Genomic DNA, 23,277 nt, shown 5'->3' with positions numbered 1-23,277 from the left:
ACTTATTTTCCCATCAAACTAGGATAAGTCATTCGAGATCTTCTTTTACGTTCTCCTCTTATTTTCCCATCAAACTAGGATAAGTCATTCGAGATCTTCTTTTCAATCCTTATTCAGAAAGGCTTATAAGAAGATTCCTTGAATCTTGAGAAGGAATACTAGAATTTTTTAACAAAAAAAATTTATTTATGAGGCCAATATTCCAAAGTAGCAGAGAGAGAGAGAGAGAGAGAGAGAGAGAGAGAGAGAGAGAGCAATATTCCGTAGTAGGAAAATGAGTAGGAAGGTGGATGAGCGAACCTTAGTTGCAGGAAGGTGTCAGAGTGGTGGTCATCAGAGTCCATCATTGTCTGGCGGGAGGCACTATAGGAGCTGCATGCTGATGTGGCGTTCTCCATCTGCAGGCCGCATCCCTGCCATCTGGCCCGCTGCAGTTCCTCCACCTGCAATAAAATATCGCTAATCACGGTCGGTCAGCGCTGCATTGCAGCATCATCTTCATTAATGCAGAGACACATAAACTACCTCTTTCCGCAGTTTCTCGTTCTCCCTTAGCAGCTCCTCTTCCTGTCACTCGCCATCATGACCAGATTATTAATTGGCACCATTAATACCCTCACCCATTAATCCCTGCAACCACATCTCTTACCTTCCTCACCGATTCCTCCTTTTGTCTCGCCCTCAGCTGCTCCTGCAATATTGCACATCATCATCCAAAGTCCCGCTACTCCAACACTACGTCTCTCCAGCTCCTTAATAGTTGCTACATTTAAAGATATGCATAATCACACCAAGAGCGCAGAGACATGCCTGCCTTTCCCGGATTCTACTTAGACTGCTCTCCACTTCTCCCTCCAAGCGCACCAGCTCCTCCATCGACAGAGTCTCGAGAGCCGCCGTCTCTCCATTCCTCCTCCTACACCATCACTCTGACAAATTAGGTGCTCGTCCGAGCAGCTCTGCTTTTCTCCTTTTCCAGATGTACATGGGCACTTAGCAAAAGAAATAAAGAATATTACCTTCCCTCTTTTCGGAGCCTTTCCAGTTCCTCCTTCAGATATACCAATTCCTGTCAATAGAAGTCACAACGAGATGTTCATTTGTGCCTTGATTGCCAAAGGAAAGAGGAGAACAAGATGAACTAAACATGAGAAGGATTGTGAGAATGAGCATTTTTACAACTAAACATGCATGCTAAACTTGCCACATGCTGTTCCAGATGCTCTAGACAGTGGCAAAGCCTTATCAGACCCCCCTCAAACAAGATGCAAATGGAAACAGAAACCTATTATGTCACTTTAAAAAATTCCTATACACTTTTAAGTGGTGAATATTACAAATAAATTTCAAAAAAAGTACAAGTTAGTAGATATAGAAAACCCCTTGTACTAACCTGTAGACGATAATCCTTGTCTCTATAGCTAAGACTCCCTGTTACCTTCCAACCGCTCGCCAAATCTGACAAGATTGGTTTGAATACTCAACAAGTCACTATGTTTTGTCAATCTTATTTACCACGACATCTTACCTATGAAATAGCAAAAAGTTGTGGGTTGTGATACACCTAGTGTAAGACTGAGGGAACTGGAGCCTGCAACCCTTCACCCAGCCATGCCCTATATAAGCCTTGCCTTGCTAATAATAGGGCCCCCTTGACCGCATGGCTCCATCCCGGCCCTTGGCCTACCCGATCTTACGCTAGGCCTGACATTACTCCCCCCTTGGAGAAGCATTTTCGTCCTTAAAAAAAAAGTGGCTATATCTTCATAAGAATACTAATGTTTTCCACAGTGGAAACCTTCATGGATCCACTATTTGATTGGAACACAATTCGGAGTTTAATGAAACCGAGTCTAGCATGTTGAGTGTGTACATTGTTGTCCCTTTGCAACCGTATTCTATAACCGGCCCATAACCAACATAGTGTGTAAACTCCATTTAGACCCCACATGAGCATACTAAATGATTTATCCCAACAAAGATGTATCCCAAAGAGTCTCTTTTCACTTTCCATGGAAGTAACTAGCTGACGTAACTCATTAGCAAAGTATAAGTCTTTGACTTGTTATCGTATCGTATCAGAAAAGAATCCCACCATAACTAGTGTTCAAAGTTGAGAACATGACTCAAACATGAAGAGACTAAACCTAGTCACAAACATGCTTTACCTTATGGCAAGCAAACTCCAACTAGAGCAATACATTCTTTCTAATGGGATTGCTTAGTGCTAACATACGCGCTTTGCATATCCTTGAGCACAAGATTATACTTGTAATCTGTCTCTTCCCTCCGGATTAATGACAATACTGACGTGTGTTTCTCTAGTGTTTATAGACGGTCTTTTAAAATGACTGGTAAATAGGGATCCATTGTTGTACAACATTGCTAAAGAATATATCAACAATATGATGAATAACCATCTTGGTTAACTTGAAAGATCCACAATCACCCAAACCGAGCCATGACCTCTATTGGTGATTGGTAGATCCAAAAGTAATAGCATAAAGATACTGCACATAGAGTGTAAGATGATTTATAAGCAACTGTGTCATGATTGTGCATGTTGTTCCAAATCATCCTTTGCTATACACTAGGACCCATAACACCTAGTGTGCATGCATTTAGCAAAAAGAGATCCGAACTTGCATATCCATGTCTGTCCTCGCCCTTGGCCCTCCAATTAGACCATAATGGAATCTGAAAATCAATCACATAGGTACCAATGAAATATGTTCATCAATAGAATAGAGCATTGCTACATGTATAAACAACCATCCGTTATAGTTGTTAATACAACACTTGTATTTTAACAAGTGAGGCCAAATATCCGATAATTTCTAGCCACGAAAATTGTTTCTTATACGACGTGTGTAAATGGTCCTATAAACAAATTTGAACAACACCAAGGGACTTTGTCACGACACATAATTGAAATAGCGGAGCTTTCCACATGCAAAATATGTCTCAACTAAGCATGTTTGAAAAAAGAACATCCTTCAAGTGCAAAATGTACTTGTGTGTGGAGGTAACCGTAAACACTCAGAGACATGAGTGAGAGGGCCCTCATTAACCTTGTCACTCATGACCCTCAATAACCTTGCTCCACATTGGCTAAACTGAACTGATTAAGTTCCTAGACCATGTTGTATCCCATGTGACAACATGTGCCAAAGAAAAACCGTATATATAAGTCCATAACTGCAGAATGCAGAAATGTATTTGGGATAGTGCGATCAAACATTAGTTGCTCTTACATGACCTTGTCATGTCTTTGAAGAGCGAAATGGATGAAAGCAGTCAAGATTATTCATCCGAGCTGAAAAATTCAAGCAAAACATATTCAAAAATAGAATAACCAAATCAGATACTTATATGGATATTGAACATAACGTTCACTTACCTGAGGTCACGTGTACTTTGCAAACCACAAAGAAACAACTTCAAAAACAAGCAGTAGAAACTTGTAACCTTCAGGATTGCCTTTGCAATCCAAATCCTTGTTTAGCTTCGTGTTCAAAAATGTTTCACATCAGCAAGTATCACTGTGCTGAGCTCAGATCGTGACTCTCAAAACCTATGGAGTAATTATGTATTAACAAGGTCATGCCCCTGAAAATGCCACTCCTAGAGGCCTAATTAGTGATGCAACTAAGCAACAGCTCTTCTTCAGTTTGAATGTTTATTCACAACTAGGTCGTGACAGAATCTTCTCCCTCCATGACAACAGAGAAAGATGACAAATACCCTGAAAGAAAATAGTCATACCAAATTTTCTCAGGTGTTTACACAAGAGACTACCTATGGAGGCTCTCTTAGAGTATTCATGTCTTCCCAATGAATCACTTGCTTGATAGCTAGGACATGCTTACTTGCTACCCATAAAAACCATCAGTGGAATTAGCTACACCTTATGCATAGAGCCAATAATGTAAAGTGTGCACCACTTTATACATATACAAAGGTCGGAATCCCATCGACCAGTCTCAAATCTTCATAGAGAGCGTAGCTGATGGTTTTGCAAAAGCGTATATCATGATGGAGTGGACATACTGCCATCTGATTCGCATGCCATGTATGCATCTTAGAGAAATAGATTGATAAGACCTTGGTTTCAATGATAGTCTCAACCTTGTGAGATACAGTTATACATACCTTGCACCATTACACTCACATGGATACATCACAATGCGTCGTTGCCAGACTCAAACTGTTGGCTTATATCCACTTAATGGCAAATATGTGTGCCACCATCCTTTATTTAAAGTCAAGTGATAGTTTCTTTGGAACATAGAAGCCTTGGCATGAAGTCTTGTGGACTCTCTAATAACGGTTGTCTTTGCTTGAAGCTAGCTCGTAGCCGTATCTGATAAGAAATTTAGAGCGATCAGATGTACCCTACATGCCATCGTGGCTGGGATAGTACCAACCTCAAAGAGAAAAACAGATAAACAGGGTGCCAAGTTTCCCAAAATCTGTATGCTAATAGCATACCCCAAACTTTGGAAACTTCTATGCAAGATTCCCCGAATTGAAGCCCTGCTTTACATAAGTTCATCAAAAAGATGAGGCGCAATGCACCTTGAGTGCAAATAGCTAACAGGTGTTCCTAGTGGCACACATACATCAAAGCAAAAAATAATTGACCTTGTCAAATTTTATAGAGAATCGGCCTTGCCCAATCGTGCAACTGATCGAGATTCATGAGATTGCCCAATAGTGATCGAAATAGCATCTACAGCTTAACTATCAAGTGTCAACTATTGCCAAACATTACTTGAATGAAGTAACATTTGCTTGAAAAGTTGGCATTGTGACAATTCCTGTGAAAGTGAACAAGTTCAAAAGTTAAACTTAAAGTTAACACACAAACTACCCTTGGCATCAAAGGTCATATCATCCCCTATGAGTGGTGATCAACATTGGATTCAGCTCATAGTTGTGGATGTCAATGTGATTTCCAATGTGCTTTGTGTACTTATGTTGCCTGCTCCTTGGCAAGCTACAATGGCTTTGAAGTGATTATGCATCTAATGCACGGAGTCGTGCTCCTAAAAGCCTTGCTTTCCCCCTCCTCTAGGTGTCACAAGGAGGAGATATCGAAAATATAATAGTTGACGCAATATACAAGTCAGTTTCTTAAGTGTCGGTATATGGAAACTTGCTCCCATAATGAATCTGAGGTGCCTAATACTACTACTTAAAATTGGAACAAAAGTGTGTCCGTACCAAGCATCTGTGTCTCTTGCAGCAGTGCTAACAAGAGAATGTGCCGATCTCCTTGAGAGTGGAAGCAGTGCGGTTTGGCCTTGTCATGGCAACAAAATTCAACCTCTAATGACCATGCTCAATCGAGGTGTTCAGCAGAAGGCATACTTGTGATTGAGTTGTTGCATAGTCAAATCGTGCCTTTGGATTTCTTACAGTGCACACACATGTTTTGCATGCAATAACGAACGAGCAAAGTCTCAAAAATAATAATAAAGATAAAAGCCAACTAGATACCTCATGAATAACTTGTGCCGACTTGCCTTGCCCTCGGATACCTTTGCTTAGTTTATAGAATAAATCTATTGTTGTTCAATAGATTTCTGACTTCAAGTTGTTAAGGGCCTTGCCCAACTTGCAATCCAAGGTTAAATGTATGAAATCTATACCTGATGCTTTGCATGTTGTAGAATCCCATGGTTTTTTGGGAAAATTGAGCTCTTAGCCAAAGTATTTGTCTCTGTGAAATTGATTGTCGTTGTTAGACGTTCATGTCCGTTCGAGCGTTCTACTCTATTTGATGATGCCATGCATAGCTTGAAGTTGTGCTTCTAAAGTCAGCTGAACAACTGGATGACATTCTTGTCAGCCCTTGCCCAATGCTTATCACTTTCATCAAATTCTCGTATCGAGGTCGAATTTCATACGCTTTATTGTACTTGTGCAATGTTTGCTGATATAGAATTAACTTCAAAGTTCTTCCCACTTGAAAATGTCAAAACCTTGACTTGTATGAAAAACAAAAAAAACGAGTTGATAGCAGAAAAATTATGTGGCTCAGAAAAATACGCAACTCATGGTGCCCTTGGTGGCTATGATGTCAACTATCCTTTCTCGCTTTCCAATCCGAGGAAGGTTGGTGTGCCAAGGGTGGGCCCACTCCCTTGTGAGATTTAACCCTAAAAGTCCTTTCTCTTTGACCGGTCGCATTTGAACAAGGGAGATTGAATCCATGGCAGCAACGAGCAGTAGTGCACATGAGGAAAACGAGATAGAGCTCGCATTGTGCAAAGCTCGACACACCGCCATCATGAAACAAGATTTCCTGATCTCTACTGTGCGCATTTGACAAGCCTAAGCATGCATGATTCTACCCAGGTCGACCTCGGTCCTCTTTGACCCAAGGGGACATGCCCACACTATAACATCACTCTTCCTTCATCTTCATCCTGCTAAGCCATCATGCAAATGGCAAGCATCCGTGTTTCATGGAGAGAGAGGTAGAGGTTGAAAGAGTAACCAACGAGTTCATGCTTCTTCCACGCCTTGTTCACACAATTTTTCTCCTTCCATCCCTGACGAGAGAGAGAGAGAGAGAGAGAGAGAGAGAGAGAGAGAGAGAGAGAGAGAGAGAGAGATCATGCAAAATAATGCAAGGTATCCCCCCTCCTCCATAGCTCTCCCCTCCTATGAGCTCTGCTACCAATGTGAGACTAACGGAACTAGAGCGAGAGTGATGAAACTGGAGCGTGCAGTTCTCCACCCAGCCATGCCCTATATAGGCCTTTCCTTGCTAATAATAGGACCCCCTGGACCGCATGGCTCCATCCTGGCCCTTGGCTTGCCCTGTCTTACCCTAGGACTGACACCTAGAGCTCAGCCTATGTACCAATCTAAGGCCATTGGCATAATACATGTCGAAACTTCTGAGCTAACTGATCGCATACACTTGTCCTCCAATTTGTATGCTAACACCATACCACAAACTTTAGAAGCCAGGATGTCAAAGACATAAAATAGGAAGCCTTGCTTCAAACTAGTAAGTAATGGTAAACCCACCTTTACCAATAATTTCTGAAGGATTGTAAACGCTTGGGAGCACAACTCAATATGAGTATTGTCCATCATCCAAAGACAAATGGGTAGCTTCTAAGCGTTAATCAAGCACTAGAGGATATGCTAAGAGCGTATGTTAGTGAGAACCAATCGAATTGGAAAGATTGCCTCTCAAGTTTGGATTTTTCTTATCCTAATTCAAAGCATGTTATTAAAAAATTTAGTCTCTCTTACGAATGGTTTTCAACCTCTATTGTTATTGTGGGGTTGGCTAATGATGAGGCATGTAAACAAGTCAAGGACTTTGTCCATAATCATATGAATATGTTGAATGTTGCTCATCAATAATAATATAGATATAAGAACTATATTGATGAGAGATATCGGGAAGCCACTTTGACAGAAAGTTAAGAAGAGCTATTCTTACGTATTTGAACACCTTCAAAAAGAGGTATCGGCAAGGTATTTTCATGAAAAGTTAAGAAGAGGTATCCTTACGTATCCAATACCTTCAAAAAGTCTGAAAAGTGGTCATTTATTTAATTACCTCTTACTTGTGGTAAATCATTTATTTGCTTTGTATATGAGCCGTTTTCAAAAACACTTAAAAAGAGACAACAATGTAGACGATCAAGATGTTCTTCTTGGTTTCATTGAACTTCCTACTGAACCGTATGAAGCTACACGTATTCTTGACTATCATGGTATTGGTCAAGTGAACAACTGGATCCAAAGAAGATGATTTTGTGGAGAACATTAGCGTCTTCAAGAAATCTTTCTCATCTTTGTTTTCGAGGACGATATCGCTTCTCCAAGAGGGTAAAAATGACAGGACTATGGTAAGACCATAGAGGGAAAGGCCCTAAACTACTCATGCATGTCAAAGCTTTATCTCATGTAGTAGGGCCAAGGGCTTATAAAAGGAGTATGGGTGGGTAGAGATGAGCAACCAATAGCCCATACACCTTTAACCAGCTGCATAAGAACCCTAGGTAACTCAAGTTATCACTTCATTTAAGAAAAATGCACAACGGAAGTATGCAATATGCATAAATGAATTGACAACTTGAGTTACCTACGGTTCTTATGGAGCCTTGCTCCCCCATTACAACGGATAATTGCACAATTTGCTCAAATCAAAAACCAATCTTGAAGACTGGAATCTCAATTGTAGCCTTTCTTATAGATAGTTGTAGGATCCAACAGAAATAGAACGAAATACATAGCTCCTTGAGCAATTATAGGTCATGCTATGAGAAATTTGATAAAAGCGTATGACTTTCAATGGGACTTTCCCTCCAAAAATTTGTAGATTGGTCGAGCACACAATGCAATATTTGCAAAAGAGAAGTTCCTAACAAGGAAAATCAACTCAGCAGGAAGAGATTCACAGGACGTGTACACTAAACAAACCTTTAAAGAGGCAAGAAGGAAGCAACTTTTGCAAATTCCTAACGGCTTCACTTGTATCCATCACTTTGATGCATCATATACAAATAACTTGAAAATTAGATACCTAATGTGCGACTTGCAGATCACGACTAAAACTTATTAGTTGCATTTGTTAAAGCCTTGCTGAGTAGGGACATGCAAAGGATTCTTTTTCTGGTGCAGTTCAGAGCAACTAAAACATAATTTTTCACCTTTGCCTATTTAAAATCTCTGATCGACAATCTTATTAGCCAGGTTGGAAAAGACCGTTACCACTTGCTACTCATTCATCTTTGAATTTGATTACATTGGAGAATACGACTCCTTGAGTAAATGGAAGTAGAGTATTTTTTGCCTCCTTCGTGATAAAAGAGTTTAATAACTCAATAAGTATCTCCACCAAAGTCTCTAGTAATTGTTCACGTATTACCAACTTACAAAAACGGTTTTCAGAATTTTGAAAATCATGTCATGTAACATATTCCTTTGCTTTAGGCAAATTACTTCATTCTCAAGGATATCCAACACACTCTTGTGGAGGAGTGGATATCTGTGGAGAGAGTTCAAAATCAAAAAGTTGATTTTTGGGATGATCCATGTGAAGCAAGTGACACACGAAATCCATAGCGTAGTCCTTGGATAAAAATAAATAAACAAACACCTTGGACAAAAGCCGCGGTGCGGAGCCCTTTCCAAATTGCTAGAATGATTGTCAATAAACTACTACTAAAGAGACATCAAAACATGTATGCCTCAACTCCAACACCTTACCGGATAGCAAGTGGAAGTCGTCACAAAGCTTGAAAAGCTTCAAATTGAACTTGGAAGTCTCTAGGAACCGCAAGAGCGATCACTGCAGCAAGTTCAAAGGAAATTGCAGACGCTGAAATCAAAGCCGTGCAGAATGGCTTCAAGATAACGGCCTCAATATCTTCAAAATTCCGGTTAAAAAAGCATGTGCAATAAAAAGAAGTCGTCAAATTCTCAATTATGACTACCTCGATGATGGTATCCATCATACTAATCAAGCCAAGTTCAACGTACCAAGAATAAAATCGAGAAACTTTGCAATATTCAATTGAAAATATCCAAATTTTTGCTTTGTCTTTTGGAAATTCTCTGCTTGAAAATAACCATGGGGATAGCTCTTCCACCCTCAAGAAAACAAGAAGTACTACGGGGGAATGGCCCCTTGGCCACCCCAAATGCCCAAAATAGGGTGACCGGCCAAGATGTGAATAAAAAATTACAAAAGAGACTTATATGAGCAAGCTATGGAGTCTTAGCTATAAAAACAAGGATTCTCATCTCACTGACGTGCTATAACACAAAGTGTAGCCTTGCTCCTTGTGCACCCAACAAGCCCAAGCGTGCACAATTTGCTGCAGGTCACTAAGGAATCTTGTGTGCAAGCGTTGATTCTCTTCCACACGGTTCTTAGTCTCCCCTTGTTAGGGTACGCCCAACTTGTGGCACCGTATGGGAATGCCTCTAGCCACATGGGAAGTGATAAATGATGACATGGTACAATAGCAAGAGGGTGCAACCTCTCTGGCAAATGATTATGAAGCACGAAACCAATTTAAGAGGCTAAATCTAATGCAGCATTGTACTTTGAGCTCTATCATTGTGTCTATACTCTCTCTCTCTCTTTATGATCTTACAATTGGTGTCGGCTAACCCTGATCTCCATATCTCTAAGCCTAACCCTAACACCATGGTTAAGCTAACAAGGCTTCACCCTCCATAGCCTAATGCTAGTCATTGTTGGTGATTAGGATAGCTTCCTCCACTAACCCAAAAAGTGGTATTGGAGCCCTCAATTCATACCTTGGCCTACTTTATTCCTTTCTTCCTCCCTCTCTAATCACCAACATCATTGATTAAGCTTGGGTACGTTCTTGTCAATACCAATGAGTCACTACCCTTCTTGATTGGTGATTAGAGGTGTTCTAATAATTGTGTGCATAGTTTTAGTGTGATTTCATGCTTATTTTTCAATCCATTTTACATTAGCATTACTCTTGTTGGACTATTCATTAGCTTGTGCAACTTGTGTGCGAAGTGCTCCTTGACGCCTTTTCATAGAGCCCTCACTAGCTTCGATTGGAGTTGGCGATGCCAAGATAGCTTCACTTTAAAGCTCGAGCAAATTAGTGTGTGTTACCCTCAACAATAGCTCCTAATCACCAGATTCCGAGGTCATTATCTCTTCCAACTTTTTTTTGCTAATCTTGGGGGTGTGTATACCCTGTAATGCTAGCTTAAGATCTTTATTCTTAGCATCTTCACACAAGCAAGGCAGGTGGAGTTTGACTAGGCCCTTCACTCTATATTTGGGTGGGGGGAAATTGCTTTGCGATTAAATCGCGCAATCCTAATTTGGGCAAGACGGGCCGATACAAATCTGTCCTCAAATTCAATTTGTTCAACCCAGGCAGTTCAGTAAGGGGCCGATCTCATGTGCAATTCATCGCCCATCCACGAACGCGATTTTTGAAGCCAATTTGCCCTAAGGGGACTGTCGGATCTGCAAGAAGGCATCATGCCGCATTGTTGGACACCCACCGGATGTGAAAACCCAACTAAAGGTTTTTGGTTGTTCAGATCCGCTAGGTTAGTTCCCACGCCACGTTGCCTCCAACTTTAACTCCTGCTAAGCAAGAGATCCCGCGCTTAGCACCTCGCCACCAGCTTGCTCCCCCCCCCCCCCCAACTAATTGGAGGGTCTTTCCACATGTGACAAAAGGGATTAAAGCCCTTAATGAAACCTCAACTATCCAAAGGGGTTGTTTCCATGTTGTTTGCAACACTATTGTCCACATCCAAGAGTGTCAGGCTAAACTCAAAATCCGAGGCCCATATCAATAACATTATCCCACAGCAATAACAAAGGCAAGCAACCGTCAAGTAATTTTTCAAGGGAATCTCTTCTCAAGCTTCAAGATCTTCAACCACTGTGAAGAGGTACTTCTTGCAAGAGAGGAGTGACTTCACATTTGGCCAAGAATTCTTTTCTGTAAAATCTCTTGAAGATCATTTTCACAAATCCCACCTTGATATGTATACAATATTAATGCACAAAAGCACATTGAGCAAGGGACTAGACATTGTCTTGTATGGTAAGGCCGTCCATAAACATGAGCAAGTACAAGATGCGCACCGCATTTGCTATGTATGTGTGTTTTACAAAATCGGCCATGAAATTTGCGCCTTCAAGAGTATGGACCAACAAAAAATCAAGAAACCAAAGCACAACATCAACATACACATGAACATAAAGAAGGAGACAAAAACATGAAGATGGCAACTTACGAAGACAACAAAATTGAGGTGCAGATAAGGACAACAAACACAAACACCCATTTGCAATTTTGTGTTGGGGAGAAATTCCTCCAAACTACAAACAAGAATAACCTTGTGCATCTATGTGCACTCAGTTCTGTCATCCTCGTTTGTGATAGGGGAGCTTTGTGTGTCTACCCTTGTGATTGGGAGACTTGTGTGCTTACCCTTTTGTGCTAGGGGAGGCTTGTACATGTGAGCCTACGTACAAATGTTTATGTGCCTGCACCTTTCGTGTCTAGGGAAGGAATTTTTTTTAGGGGAGATAGTTTGTGTGAGTGCAGTACCTTTTGTGTTATGAGCAACAATACCCTTAGTTGTGTGAAACCTATGTGTAAGTCATGTGAACCAAAACATATAAAATCTCTGTAAAACCCCAAGTTTGACTTAAGGGGATAATTTTTAGGGTAAGCCCATGTGGGAATGCCCTCTAGCCACCTAGGAAGAGATAAATGATGACATGGTTCAAAAGCAAGACGGTGCAACCACTCTAGCCAATGATTGTAAAACAGAAGACCTATTTAAGAGGCTATTTACATGCAGAAGTTTGTCTTATGATAACTAGTATGTCTTCTCACAAGCAAAGCTCGAAGATTTAAGCATATCATAATCATTACATGACAATGTTTGTAGTGTAGGTTTGCGTAACCAACTCTCGTTGTATGACCATTTTATTGCTAACTTCCATGGAGATCTAATGTACACGCAACTATATGCTTACTCTTACATATGTATGTTTAGGATATGAGATGCATACATTATTATGATGTATGATTGCATCTATCCGTGTAAGGATATGGGTCTTATGGACAAGGCCACTGGCACGGCCGGACAGTGTACGCTAGGGGGAGGATATAAGATAGCACGGTTGGGTGGAGACTAACACACGCATTACCACCACCCTTTCACTGGTATTCGAGCTATTTTTGGGAGGAAAGCGGTTTGCATGTGCGTGCTTCGTGCTGCCTCTCACCCACGTTCCACAGACAACGACGTCTTTGCTGTGTAGCAAAAAGAAGACAAGGAGAGTCTCATGTGCGAAGCGCGGAGAGACAGCGACAGCCGACCGCCTACACCCTCCACAGCGCGACCAAGGCAAACTCGACCGGCAAATCGACGGCACCGTGGCTCCAAAGGCTTCCGTTGGCGTCGTTGGCTGCGCGCGCAAGAAGGCCCGCTTAATCCTTGCATGAAGGAGGGTTGAACCCACCCCATGAGGGTAAGAGGCCAACACTCTACCATCAAGCTATTGACCCTTGTTGTGTATAACAACGAAAGATAGCATACTTGTGTTGAAAGGAAAGCTAAAAGGAAAGGGAAAGCTTCAAACTTCAAGGAAGTAGTTTCACCCTTCCTTTTCACTTCTTGAAGGAAGGCAAGTTTTCCTCCAAAAATTCTTTTTCCTCAAGGGGGTAGCTTCAAAGTGAGCAAAAGCCTTCACAAAAACGACAAATTTTTATGAGAGGCAACAAAGGTGTTCTTATGACGAACGACACGTGAAGCGTTACAATTACCGCAAGACAAGGTTCGCATGCAGCGCAAATCGCGGAGCATACAAAACACAAAGACTTCAATTTCACAAGGTACAAGTTGACGTTTTTTCTCTCTTTACGTTAGTGTGTGTTTACCATGGCTAGTGAGGATATCCACCTACACACACTTATGATTTTGAGCGCGTAGATCAAAATCAGGGCACCACGGGTACTGCTGACACTAATATGCATGATGATGATGATCTACGAGATAATGGACTTGTAGATATGGCTTCTTTCAAGACGCTGGAACATCACCAAAGCGTACTTGAAAGCAACCTCTCTACACTAAATACAAATGTTATGAATCTTACGGAGTTACTTGTGAAATTTATGAATTCACAAAGGACTCAAGGAGCCACAAGTGGCACGGTTCAAGGAAACCAAGCTTGCAACTCCAAGAGTTTAAGAGACAAGTGCTGCAGAAGATGTAGAAGGTAGCAATGCATTACTTAAGAATATCACCATTCTTGAGTTTCACGGAAGCGTGATAGCAACAAGAATGCGGTCAATACGTTCTTACACAAATGGAGTGATATTCATAGATTGAGACACACTCCAAATATAAATATGGCTGTGGAAACAAAGTCTATCTCTTAAAGGCAAGGCCTATAAGTGGTGGATGACATTTCCAATAGATGCCCGTCCTCCGTCTTGGGCTCCGTTCCAAGCTTCTTTCTCCAAAGAGTTTTTGGACTCCAATGAAGAAGATATAAACTGGTTAGCATGGGATGCATGCCACATGTCTGGCCTCTCTCTCACACAGTAGCTTTCGAAGTATCGGAAAATCATATTAAAGCTAGAAGGTCTAGATGAATTCCAAAACATAGGGGGTTTTAATAGGGGTCTTGACAAAGACTATCGTCTTTATGTCAAGACCCAACATCCAAAAACATTGAAAGAAGCCATCAGTCATGCCCAAAGATATGTTGATGACCAAGAGAGGAATGGAAATGTTCCATACTCTAAGAATACTTTTGCTAAGAGCAATGTGGCTAAGAGCCAATGGCGAGGTAGATCTCCCACACATTCCAAGAGGAATAAGAGACAATCTACCTCTCCACACCCACAAGAGGCTAAGAAGCTTAAGCAATCACGAAATACTTCACGTGGGTCTCTCAACACTAGTGATTTTGAGCGTACAAAGAAACACAATTTGTGTTTTAGATTCTTTCGAACCAACATAACAAGAAAGATTGTTCTCTTTTGCAAGGCAAAGAAAAGGCCATGTACATGGTGCAACACCTCACATTAGATTCATCTCCTAAATATTGTGTTGTAGAGGTTCTTTATATGGAAGAAAAGCACAAGTGTTGTGTGTCTACTTCAATGTGGCAACCCACTTTTGGCCCCCATGATTTGATTCGCATGCATGGCCCTATAAACTCACAACGTGTTCGTAGTTTAGTGGATGATGATGCAACTCATAACTTCTTGAACTATAAGCTACTCAAGAAATTGAAGCTTACACAGACTCCCTGCTCTCACAAGTATGCGGTGGAGCAGATGTCTGGGAATGATAAAAAAGTATGGGACACTACTGAGATTATTGTTCAAGATTATACGATGACCCTTGACTTCCAAGTTATGAACATGGACTGTGCTAATGTACTTTTAGGACGAGAGTGGCTCCATGGTTTAGGAAACACATTGCACACTAGTTATGAACACAACTCCTTATCCTTTATGGCCAATGGTAAACATGTGCTTTTGCTTGGTGAGAAAAATATACCATTTTCACCTCTTATATGTACAGCCGAGCTTTCTATATTGCAAAAAGCAGATTTAATAGGTGAAGTATTTTTTTGTTACTGCTTGTCTCCAAATCTTGTGAATTCTCAAGAGCAAAGTGCAGTGACTTCTAGTAATGGTATGCAAAGTGCAATGAATTCTAATGATATGCAAAGTGCAATCAATTCTATTGATAAACAAAGTGTTAACAAATCTAACGAGCAAAGTGCTCTCAATTTTAATTCTATAGAGCAGCATGCAACTGTTGTAAAACAAACATTACAGGAATTACAAGATTCTCCATCGCAGCATAATTCTAGTTTACTTTCTCCTTTTGCACAACAAAAGCTAACTCATTTACTCACGGAGTATAGTGATCTATTCTCAAGTGATTTACCACCGGGTTTACCCCCTACACGTGATGTGCAACATGGCATAGATGTCTTGCCAGACACTAAACCGGTGAGTAAACCACCTTCTCGTATGAGTGCTAAAGAAGCCAAGCATGTTGAGAGTCAGTTGACTGATGGCCTCGCTCGTGGTTTCATTAGACCTAGCACTTCGCATTGGGCATCATCCATTCTATTGGAAAAAAAGAAAGATGGTACTGTACGCATGTGCGTAGATTGTCGCGGATTACATGCGATAACCACCAAGAATAAGTATTCTCTACCTCGAGTGGATGAGTTGTTTGATCAACTCCACGGATCAAGATACTATACAAAGATAGATCTTCGTTCAGGATACCACAAGGTACGTATCCTACTACAAGATATCTCCAAAACTGCCTTTAGAACACGGTTCGGACATTTTGAATTTTTGCTTATGCCTTTTGGTCTAACCAATGCTCCAGCTACATTTATGACACTCATGGATAGTGTCTTACGTCCCTATCTTGGAAAATTTGTTGTGGTTTTCCTTGACATTCTCATTTTTAGTAAGACTGAAGATGAACACATAGAACACTTACGATTAGTGTTCGAACAGCTACGAGCTCACACACTTTATGCTAAGCAAAGCAAGTGCAATTTCTTTAAAACAGAGATACATTACCTCGGTCATGTGATCTCTTATTCTGGCATCAAAATGGACACTGACAAGATCGCTGCCATTCTTCGATGGCCACATCCCAACACAGTTGAGGAGCTTCAAATGTTTAGGCATGGCTGAATTTTATCGACAGTATATTCATGATTATGGCAAAATTGTTGTTCCTATGACAGATCGACTTAAAGCAAAAGATAAGACCTTTTCTTGAGAAGAAGTCCAAAAACGCAGTTTCGAACAGCTCAAGGTAGCTATAGCCACTGCTCCTATCTTAGCAATCGTCGACCCACTTAAGCCGTTTGTGGTAGAGACGATGTTAGTGATAAAGCAATTGGTGTGGTACTTCTCCAGAAGGAAAGACCTATGGCCTTTGAAAATAAAAAGTTAGATAAAGCTCAACAAAATTATTCTGTCTATGAGAGAGAGCTCTATGCCATAATTCACGCTTTACGGAAGTGGCGACACTATTTATATGGTGTCGAGTTTGAAGTAGTTTTTTACCATGAGAGTATCAAATGGTTTACTACTCAAACGGACTTGAAGAGCAATAAAATTGCCGTCGAACTAACGTCTTACGAATACTTGGATGACAAGCACTTGGACTATCGTGACACTCAAATAAAATTTGATGCATAGTGTCTGAGTCCTTTGGCACACATACTCTACCCTTGTGGAGTAAGTAGTCATCATCAATGAAAAAAATTCGTCCATCGCTTAAGCTCTTCCTGAGTAGGAACGGAGCTCTGTGTGTTGGGAGTTTCTATCTGTGCGTACAGAGACATGTTGATCTAGCTGTTCAGAGACATGTGAGTGTGAGGGGTCCCTTTTTAAAACTTCACTCCGCACTTTAGCATATGATTGATCTTGTGCACACTTGCCACGTAATGACTCTAAAAATCCACTCTTTATTTCCATGAAGCAAGTGAATTAATATGAGGCATCCGACTTAGTGCATCCGCTACTACATTATATCGCCTCTTGCAATATCGTAGCTTATAATCAAAATCTTGAAGGATTTTGGCCCATCTAGCTGATTGATTTTAGCAAAAGTGCAAGTAATGATGTAATTCATGAGAATCCAACTCCCGACATCATTACGTTATATAAACATTAACAAGTAAGGAAATAATTGATTTGAACAAAAGTGTAGGTGATGATATAATTCATGAGAATCCAACTCCAGACATCATTCCATTTAAGCATACATAGAAGCAACAACGAAAATAGTACTAATGCTTTAGACTCAAAATCTTCACTCTATAATATTCCTCAATAGGAATTTCTCCACAAAACATAATATCTAATTTTCCTCGTCCCGTATTGGTGTGTATGACATTCCTTAGTTAACCAACAAATCTTTAGAAAATATTTTTTTGAGGGAAAAATATATTATTATAACTTGAGTGTTGCACTCAACTCAAGTGATATTCCATCTTTTCTGAAAGACTTCATGTAAACACAAGATGCAATTTTGGTTATTCATTTAACTATATTCTTATAAATAATGTTGTACTCAACTGAGGTGCTATTCCATCTTTTCTCAAAGACTTCATGTAAGCACAAGAATACATGATGCAATTTGCGTTATCCTTTTACTTTATTTTTAGGGCTCTTTATTAGAAAACATTTTCAAATATAAGTAATAAATATACTTAACTAATTTCTTCATTCAAGCAATGTATCATCATAAGAGCCATTCAATGTCCTGGACAAACCACTACAAACGTCTCTTATGCGATTAGGGAAAGATTTGTGGAGGCTCCCGCATCCCAAGTGAATCAATGTCTTTGACAAACCACTACAAACTTCTCTAATGGGCTAAGAGAAAGATTTGTGGACGCTCTCGCATCCCAAATGAATCATGTCCAAGCCAATTGAATGCATTTTCAGTAGGATAGCAAGCTATAAATTTTCTACCCAAAAAAACTAACAAGAAGACAAAGTTTGAAAAATCTTGAGCATACTTAACAAAGTATCTATCCTAGATGCTGATTTGTTTTTCAAGAACGCCAAACGAGTAGAAATTTTGTACTATCAAAACATTCTTTTAGTCATTCCTTCACACTAGGGTTGTGTGAACATAAGCCACTTTAGTGGCTATAAGTGTTCTCATGAACCATGGAAAACCTCAACAAAACCTTTCACGGATTTGTGTTCAAGTCATGTAGGGAGTTGAAACAATTAAAAATAAATAATTCAATATAAATTTAGTATTTTTCAAGGGTCATTTTTCAGGTACAACGGAACAAAACTTGCTCGAAAGATTTGATATCCCATGCAGATTCCTTAAAACCCTTCAAAGCATGCACGTTGAAACTTTTGGACACGCAAACAATAAGAATTTATGCATATCCTACTTATAGGAAAAAGATTGCCGATTTGTTATAGGCTTCAAAAACACGTATGCTGCGAAATTTAAAAGCCAGTTTAGAGGCTTTTTACTAATGTAATTTTTTTTTAATTTTTAATTTTCTCTATGTGCAAGAACCTCATAGATATCCTATGTTCACAGTTTTATGAAAAATAGACAATCTTATAACCAATTTTTTGGAACAAGGTGCCAAACCACTATTGTGGCTCACAAACACAAACCTAGTGTTAAGGGCAGAATGCTACATATCGTAGGTCAAGATCAGATTTATATGGATTTGAATTCGCTACCTTACTGTGCAAGTATCAAGGAGAAGAAGGTTTCATCTTTTATAAGAGCAAAATATTGCTCATGTTTCTACTAGGGACCTCATTGTGTAAACCACTTCACCAACATAGGTACGTGTAGGTGGAGCTGGCCGATAGAGCCATTCACGATGCTTTTTGGAGGGGGACAACTTTTCTTTTGGAGTTATCAGTGGCAGGTTGCACCACTCTTGCAACCGTGTGTATGTAGCGTAAAGGTACAGCTCCTACCTACGTCGGTGAGTACTCGAGTTCAAGACTCGTGCCGTGCAAACGTGTTGACCTTACCTGTTTCAATTGATCGGCAACCGGCTCCGACCACTCTGCCACACACGTAAGCTAGCCAAAATATAAGCAAAACCCACCACGAGTATCAAGCAAAGTAACAAAGTAGCTTTATTTGGAGCTCATCATTTCTTCAATTACCAATCAACATGTTAACTTATTTAAGTCTAGTTACTAAGCATATCTTCTTTGAGATAATAAATGCATTATTACTTTCTAGATCAAAATTAAAAGCAACACATAAAATTCTTCTGATGTGAAATGGAAAGAAACCGCCAGAATCCTTTTGTATTCAAAGTTTGGACAACTTTACACAATTGCATTAGGTATATACATAAAAATAAAAATAAAGGTTATCCCATATTGAATACAAAATACTGTTTTACGATTTCTTTCTGTAGTAACTAAGCACAACTTTTCAGAATAGCCTTCCGAAGAGCTTAATGCAATGGGCAGTTCAAGAAAAATAGGGAGATAGGCTACGCTGCGTGATGCCTTTATATGCAGCAAATGGCTACCCCCGTTAAACGCAGCAATTGGCTTAGCAGAGGGTTCTCAATAAGGGCAGGAAAAGCAAACGGTTCAAAAGAAAGCACACAAAGTAAGTAGATAAGGGACTCACATATTGAGCGCAGGCCCGCGTGGCCGTAGTCGGGTCGAGGAGGCGAGGGCAATGTCGACAATGCAGGCCGAGGAATACAAGGCTTCTGCTCCAAGAGTGCAGGTGCGCAGAGAGAGAGAGAGAGAGAGAGAGAGAGAGAGAGAGAGAGAGAGAGGGGCTAGCAAGCGTCGTCATCTGCCTCGGAGCTCCCAGGCCTTCAAAGTTTCCAGCGGTAGCTACCCTCGAGACTCCAGAGCCTCAACCTCGAGGAAAAACATGAGAGAGTGAAGCGGGCGCCTGCCCGATAAAAAGAGGTCCACACTCCCAACTCCGGAGTCCATTGTCCAATTGCCCAATAAGGACCACAAGTCTCGAATTCTGGCAGCACCGTTGCCACATGTCAAGTCCTCGTTTGCTCCCACCTTTGAGCAGCACATGATTGTCTCGAATACGATATGAAACTTGAAAGCCACGCAGTCAAAGGTTCGCCGTCGAGACCCCTCGTTCTCTCTAGAGAGTCTAGACTACTCTTTGAGAGTGAAACTCCCCAAAAGCCTTCCAAGGTGGTGGTCACACAAGGCTCGGTTATGAGTAACTCATGTAGATAATTGAGCTCGCAATGTCACGTGTATCCTAATGAGCCAGCTCAGCACTATCGAGCATAGCGTTTTACAACTATGCACAGATTTTGGCATAGTTGCACAAGGCGGAATTTGTAATACATTTAATGCAGGAAGCTTTCAAAGGAATCAATGTTCTCTCTCTAGATCCTCTCTCTTCTCTACTCCTTACGCTTACGAAGGTAATATCCTCCATGCAGCTTTTATTGAGTGCCACATGCAAGTAACCGTTGATAGCTGTACTCACCTAAGACCGTGACCATGGCTCCGTTACACTCATTCAATGTGCAGGAGGCTTAGTAGCCCCAACTACCCAAACAGATAGCGATGCCGTTGGATGATCATAGCCCAAGTTCCATGGCGCTCTCCCTTGGTAACTTGGCACCGACTGGTTTTTTCATGAACATTGTGTAACAAAACAGTTTGGGAAGGGGATGCAGATGCTCACAATGAGTCATCATCAACGGGACAAGCAATTACATTTCCTCCTCCTCCTCCTTTGCTACGAACGGCCCCAAACGCTTTCCCCTTTCGAGGAAACCTCAATGGCCCTGCATGAAGCTCTAGTGAAGAGGATGGCTCTTCATGCCCAAGGCGATCAGTTGTCTCCATGGTGTCCTCGGGCTTAACATCACTAGCCCTCACTGCTCAGGTGTCTCCTGTGGCCCATTCTCTCCCAAGTGCAACATGCACCAAGTGCCATTACTCAATTGCTCCCTCTCCAACACAGATTCCAAGTGATAAGAGGGATTCAACCTCTATTTTATGAACAACCTACAACATCTGTACCATTTTCAACATCGCACTTAGATAATGAGTCATGCCTTCAATGTCCAATGCATAAGCTATCAAAGGGCCTCAAGACAGATTCACCAATCCTCTGTTCTGACCTGCTCAGCACACTACTCGAGGTACAAGTTTTATGCCTCACTTGTTTCATCACAATGATTGGAATTCTCATTAATGCTTGTTATGTTTACTCTCCTGAGCCCACTAACGATGGTTGTCATTGTTGGAGTTATATAGAGAGCCAACACTTATGCTATCTGTAGCTAGGACCCCCCACTATATATGTGTACTCAGTCCACACACTTTGGGGATTGCATATGATGGTGTCGTCTCTCTCTCTCTTCTCGTCTCGTGTCTCGTCTCTGGTTCAACATGGTAACAGAGCATAGTACAAGGATAAGCGCTAAACGTCTCGTAGAGGAAGAGAGAAAAGATAAGTGCTTGCAAATTTTTATCACGTTTTGATATTTCTGTTGTAGTATCTCTCATTATGGTCTACATGCCTTTAGCATGCAGGGTTTGATTCCGTTTTGTTACCTTTAATTGCTTACTTTCTTGAGCATAGAACTTTTAATTACGTTTTCTTACTGCTCATGGCTTGTTTGAGGGCGGCGGACGTACACGCGCACTCCTAGTAGGGTTCGTTGCAGGACATATACTCTCGCTTACATACTATTGCTGAGTTGCTAGCCAAAGAAGCTAAGAGTTTGGAAAGAGGAAAACTTGAGCTACAGTTCACTTTACTCTGTCCTGCATGCTTCCATGTTTTGAGTGTTGAGAGGGCTGATGTGAGAAGACTGACGTTCTGATTGGCTACATGGTGGTGGAAGAAAAAGAATCAAGAGAGGGACGAGCTGTTGCGCCATGGTGTTTGTGTTTTCCTTTCCTATTTTTAAGTGTTTTTTGTTTTTTTGTACTAAGTATGTGAGCGTACAATAGCGTTAGTTCTTCTGCCCAATATAGTGTGAAATGATTTTGGCTCAAAATTTACTGTATACCCTTCACACCTAGCGCTACACATGGCGGCCAATCACACACTCTTCAGCCTACTTTATAAAAACTGCGAGGGTGATTCCGTGCTGACCCCGTGAGCGTGCTGTCTCTTTCTCCCAATGCTCCCATGCCGACGAAGTCTCTCTTCCACCTCCCATTCTAAGGAAGTCAGTTTTGGTTGGCAACATGATGAGTTTTCAACAACAAGGAGCCACGTACATGAGTACACCATGCTTTATTTAACGTCTTATGTGTCACGATTGTGACTATGTTGCAGTATTACATCTACTCCTAGTTGCAGATACGCGAAGTGCCATGCCAAGAAGGACCCCTGCGCTTGGATGTTCACACCCCTTCGCCCAAGAGACGTGCCTCTTCGCCAAATACCACACTCCTTCGACGACTGGTCACATCCCTTCGCTCTACTGGTGCGACTATTTGCCGAATGGATGTGTCTTTATGACTAAAGTCATGTCTCTTCACCAAGAGACATGTCTTTTCATTGTGTCTCTTCGTCTCCTATATAAAGAGCCCTTGTATCACACATTCAATCAATCAAACACAGAGTCTTCTAAGTCTTGTTTTTTAGTTCAGTTCAAGTTTCTTAAGTCTTAATCATGAGTTTAAGTGCTTAATAAAGGATTAGTACCTAGAATCCTCACAGTGGAATCAAAGTAATTTTTTTTTCCTCCTCCTGTGAGTTATGCAGACCACTTAGCCTCTTTGCTCTGTGTACCCCCCTCGACAACCCGCACCTGTGTTGTATGGAAGAAGGAGAACGAATGAGATCCCCAAGATTTTTCCCTCTTTTCCCCCCGCACATGTGTTAAATTACCACTTTCGGGCAACACTAGTGCAATGCAAGATGCTCTCTTAAAGTCTCGGAGGTTCGACATGGCAGTGATGGCAGTGCCCTGTCCCGCGTGACGCATGGAGGTACTCAAACTAGCCCCCCATCTCCCTTTTAGCCTCTCGGAGCCTCTCCAAGTGATGCACCTCTTCAAAAGGAGACATCTTTTAAAACATGCCCTTTCACATGGAAATGACCTTTTTCTTTAAAAAAAAGTGACCCTGGACTTTTTTTGAAAAACCTAACCATTGGGCACCCTCTCCTCCCTCAAAAAACGAAAAAAAAAAAAAAATCAGTCCCCCCTCTTTGACGCGCGAGCATATCAGTTCCCCCCTC

The 23,277-nt window shown here is 41.0% G+C and overlaps 1 protein-coding gene across 1 annotated transcript in view; it reads right to left on the bottom strand.

The window, feature by feature from the left end:
- Positions 1 to 23,277, bottom strand: part of LOC147435958 (truncated transcription factor CAULIFLOWER A-like) — a 143,894-nt gene that overhangs the window by 80,693 nt on the left and 39,924 nt on the right. The window contains exons 3-7 of the mRNA XM_086488069.1: positions 1,020 to 1,069; positions 811 to 916; positions 650 to 691; positions 526 to 567; positions 301 to 443 (exon numbers count right to left, since the gene is read on the bottom strand). Coding sequence (XP_086344195.1) covers positions 301 to 443; positions 526 to 567; positions 650 to 691; positions 811 to 916; positions 1,020 to 1,069 — 383 coding nt within the window. The remainder of the gene's footprint in view (positions 1 to 300; positions 444 to 525; positions 568 to 649; positions 692 to 810; positions 917 to 1,019; positions 1,070 to 23,277) is intronic.

This window comes from Adiantum capillus-veneris, chromosome 18 (assembly GCF_014529385.1).
Source record: "Adiantum capillus-veneris isolate H3 chromosome 18, ASM1452938v2, whole genome shotgun sequence".
Lineage (NCBI taxonomy): Eukaryota > Viridiplantae > Streptophyta > Polypodiopsida > Polypodiales > Pteridaceae > Adiantum > Adiantum capillus-veneris.
This window is presented reverse-complemented; position numbering and strand designations above follow the sequence as displayed.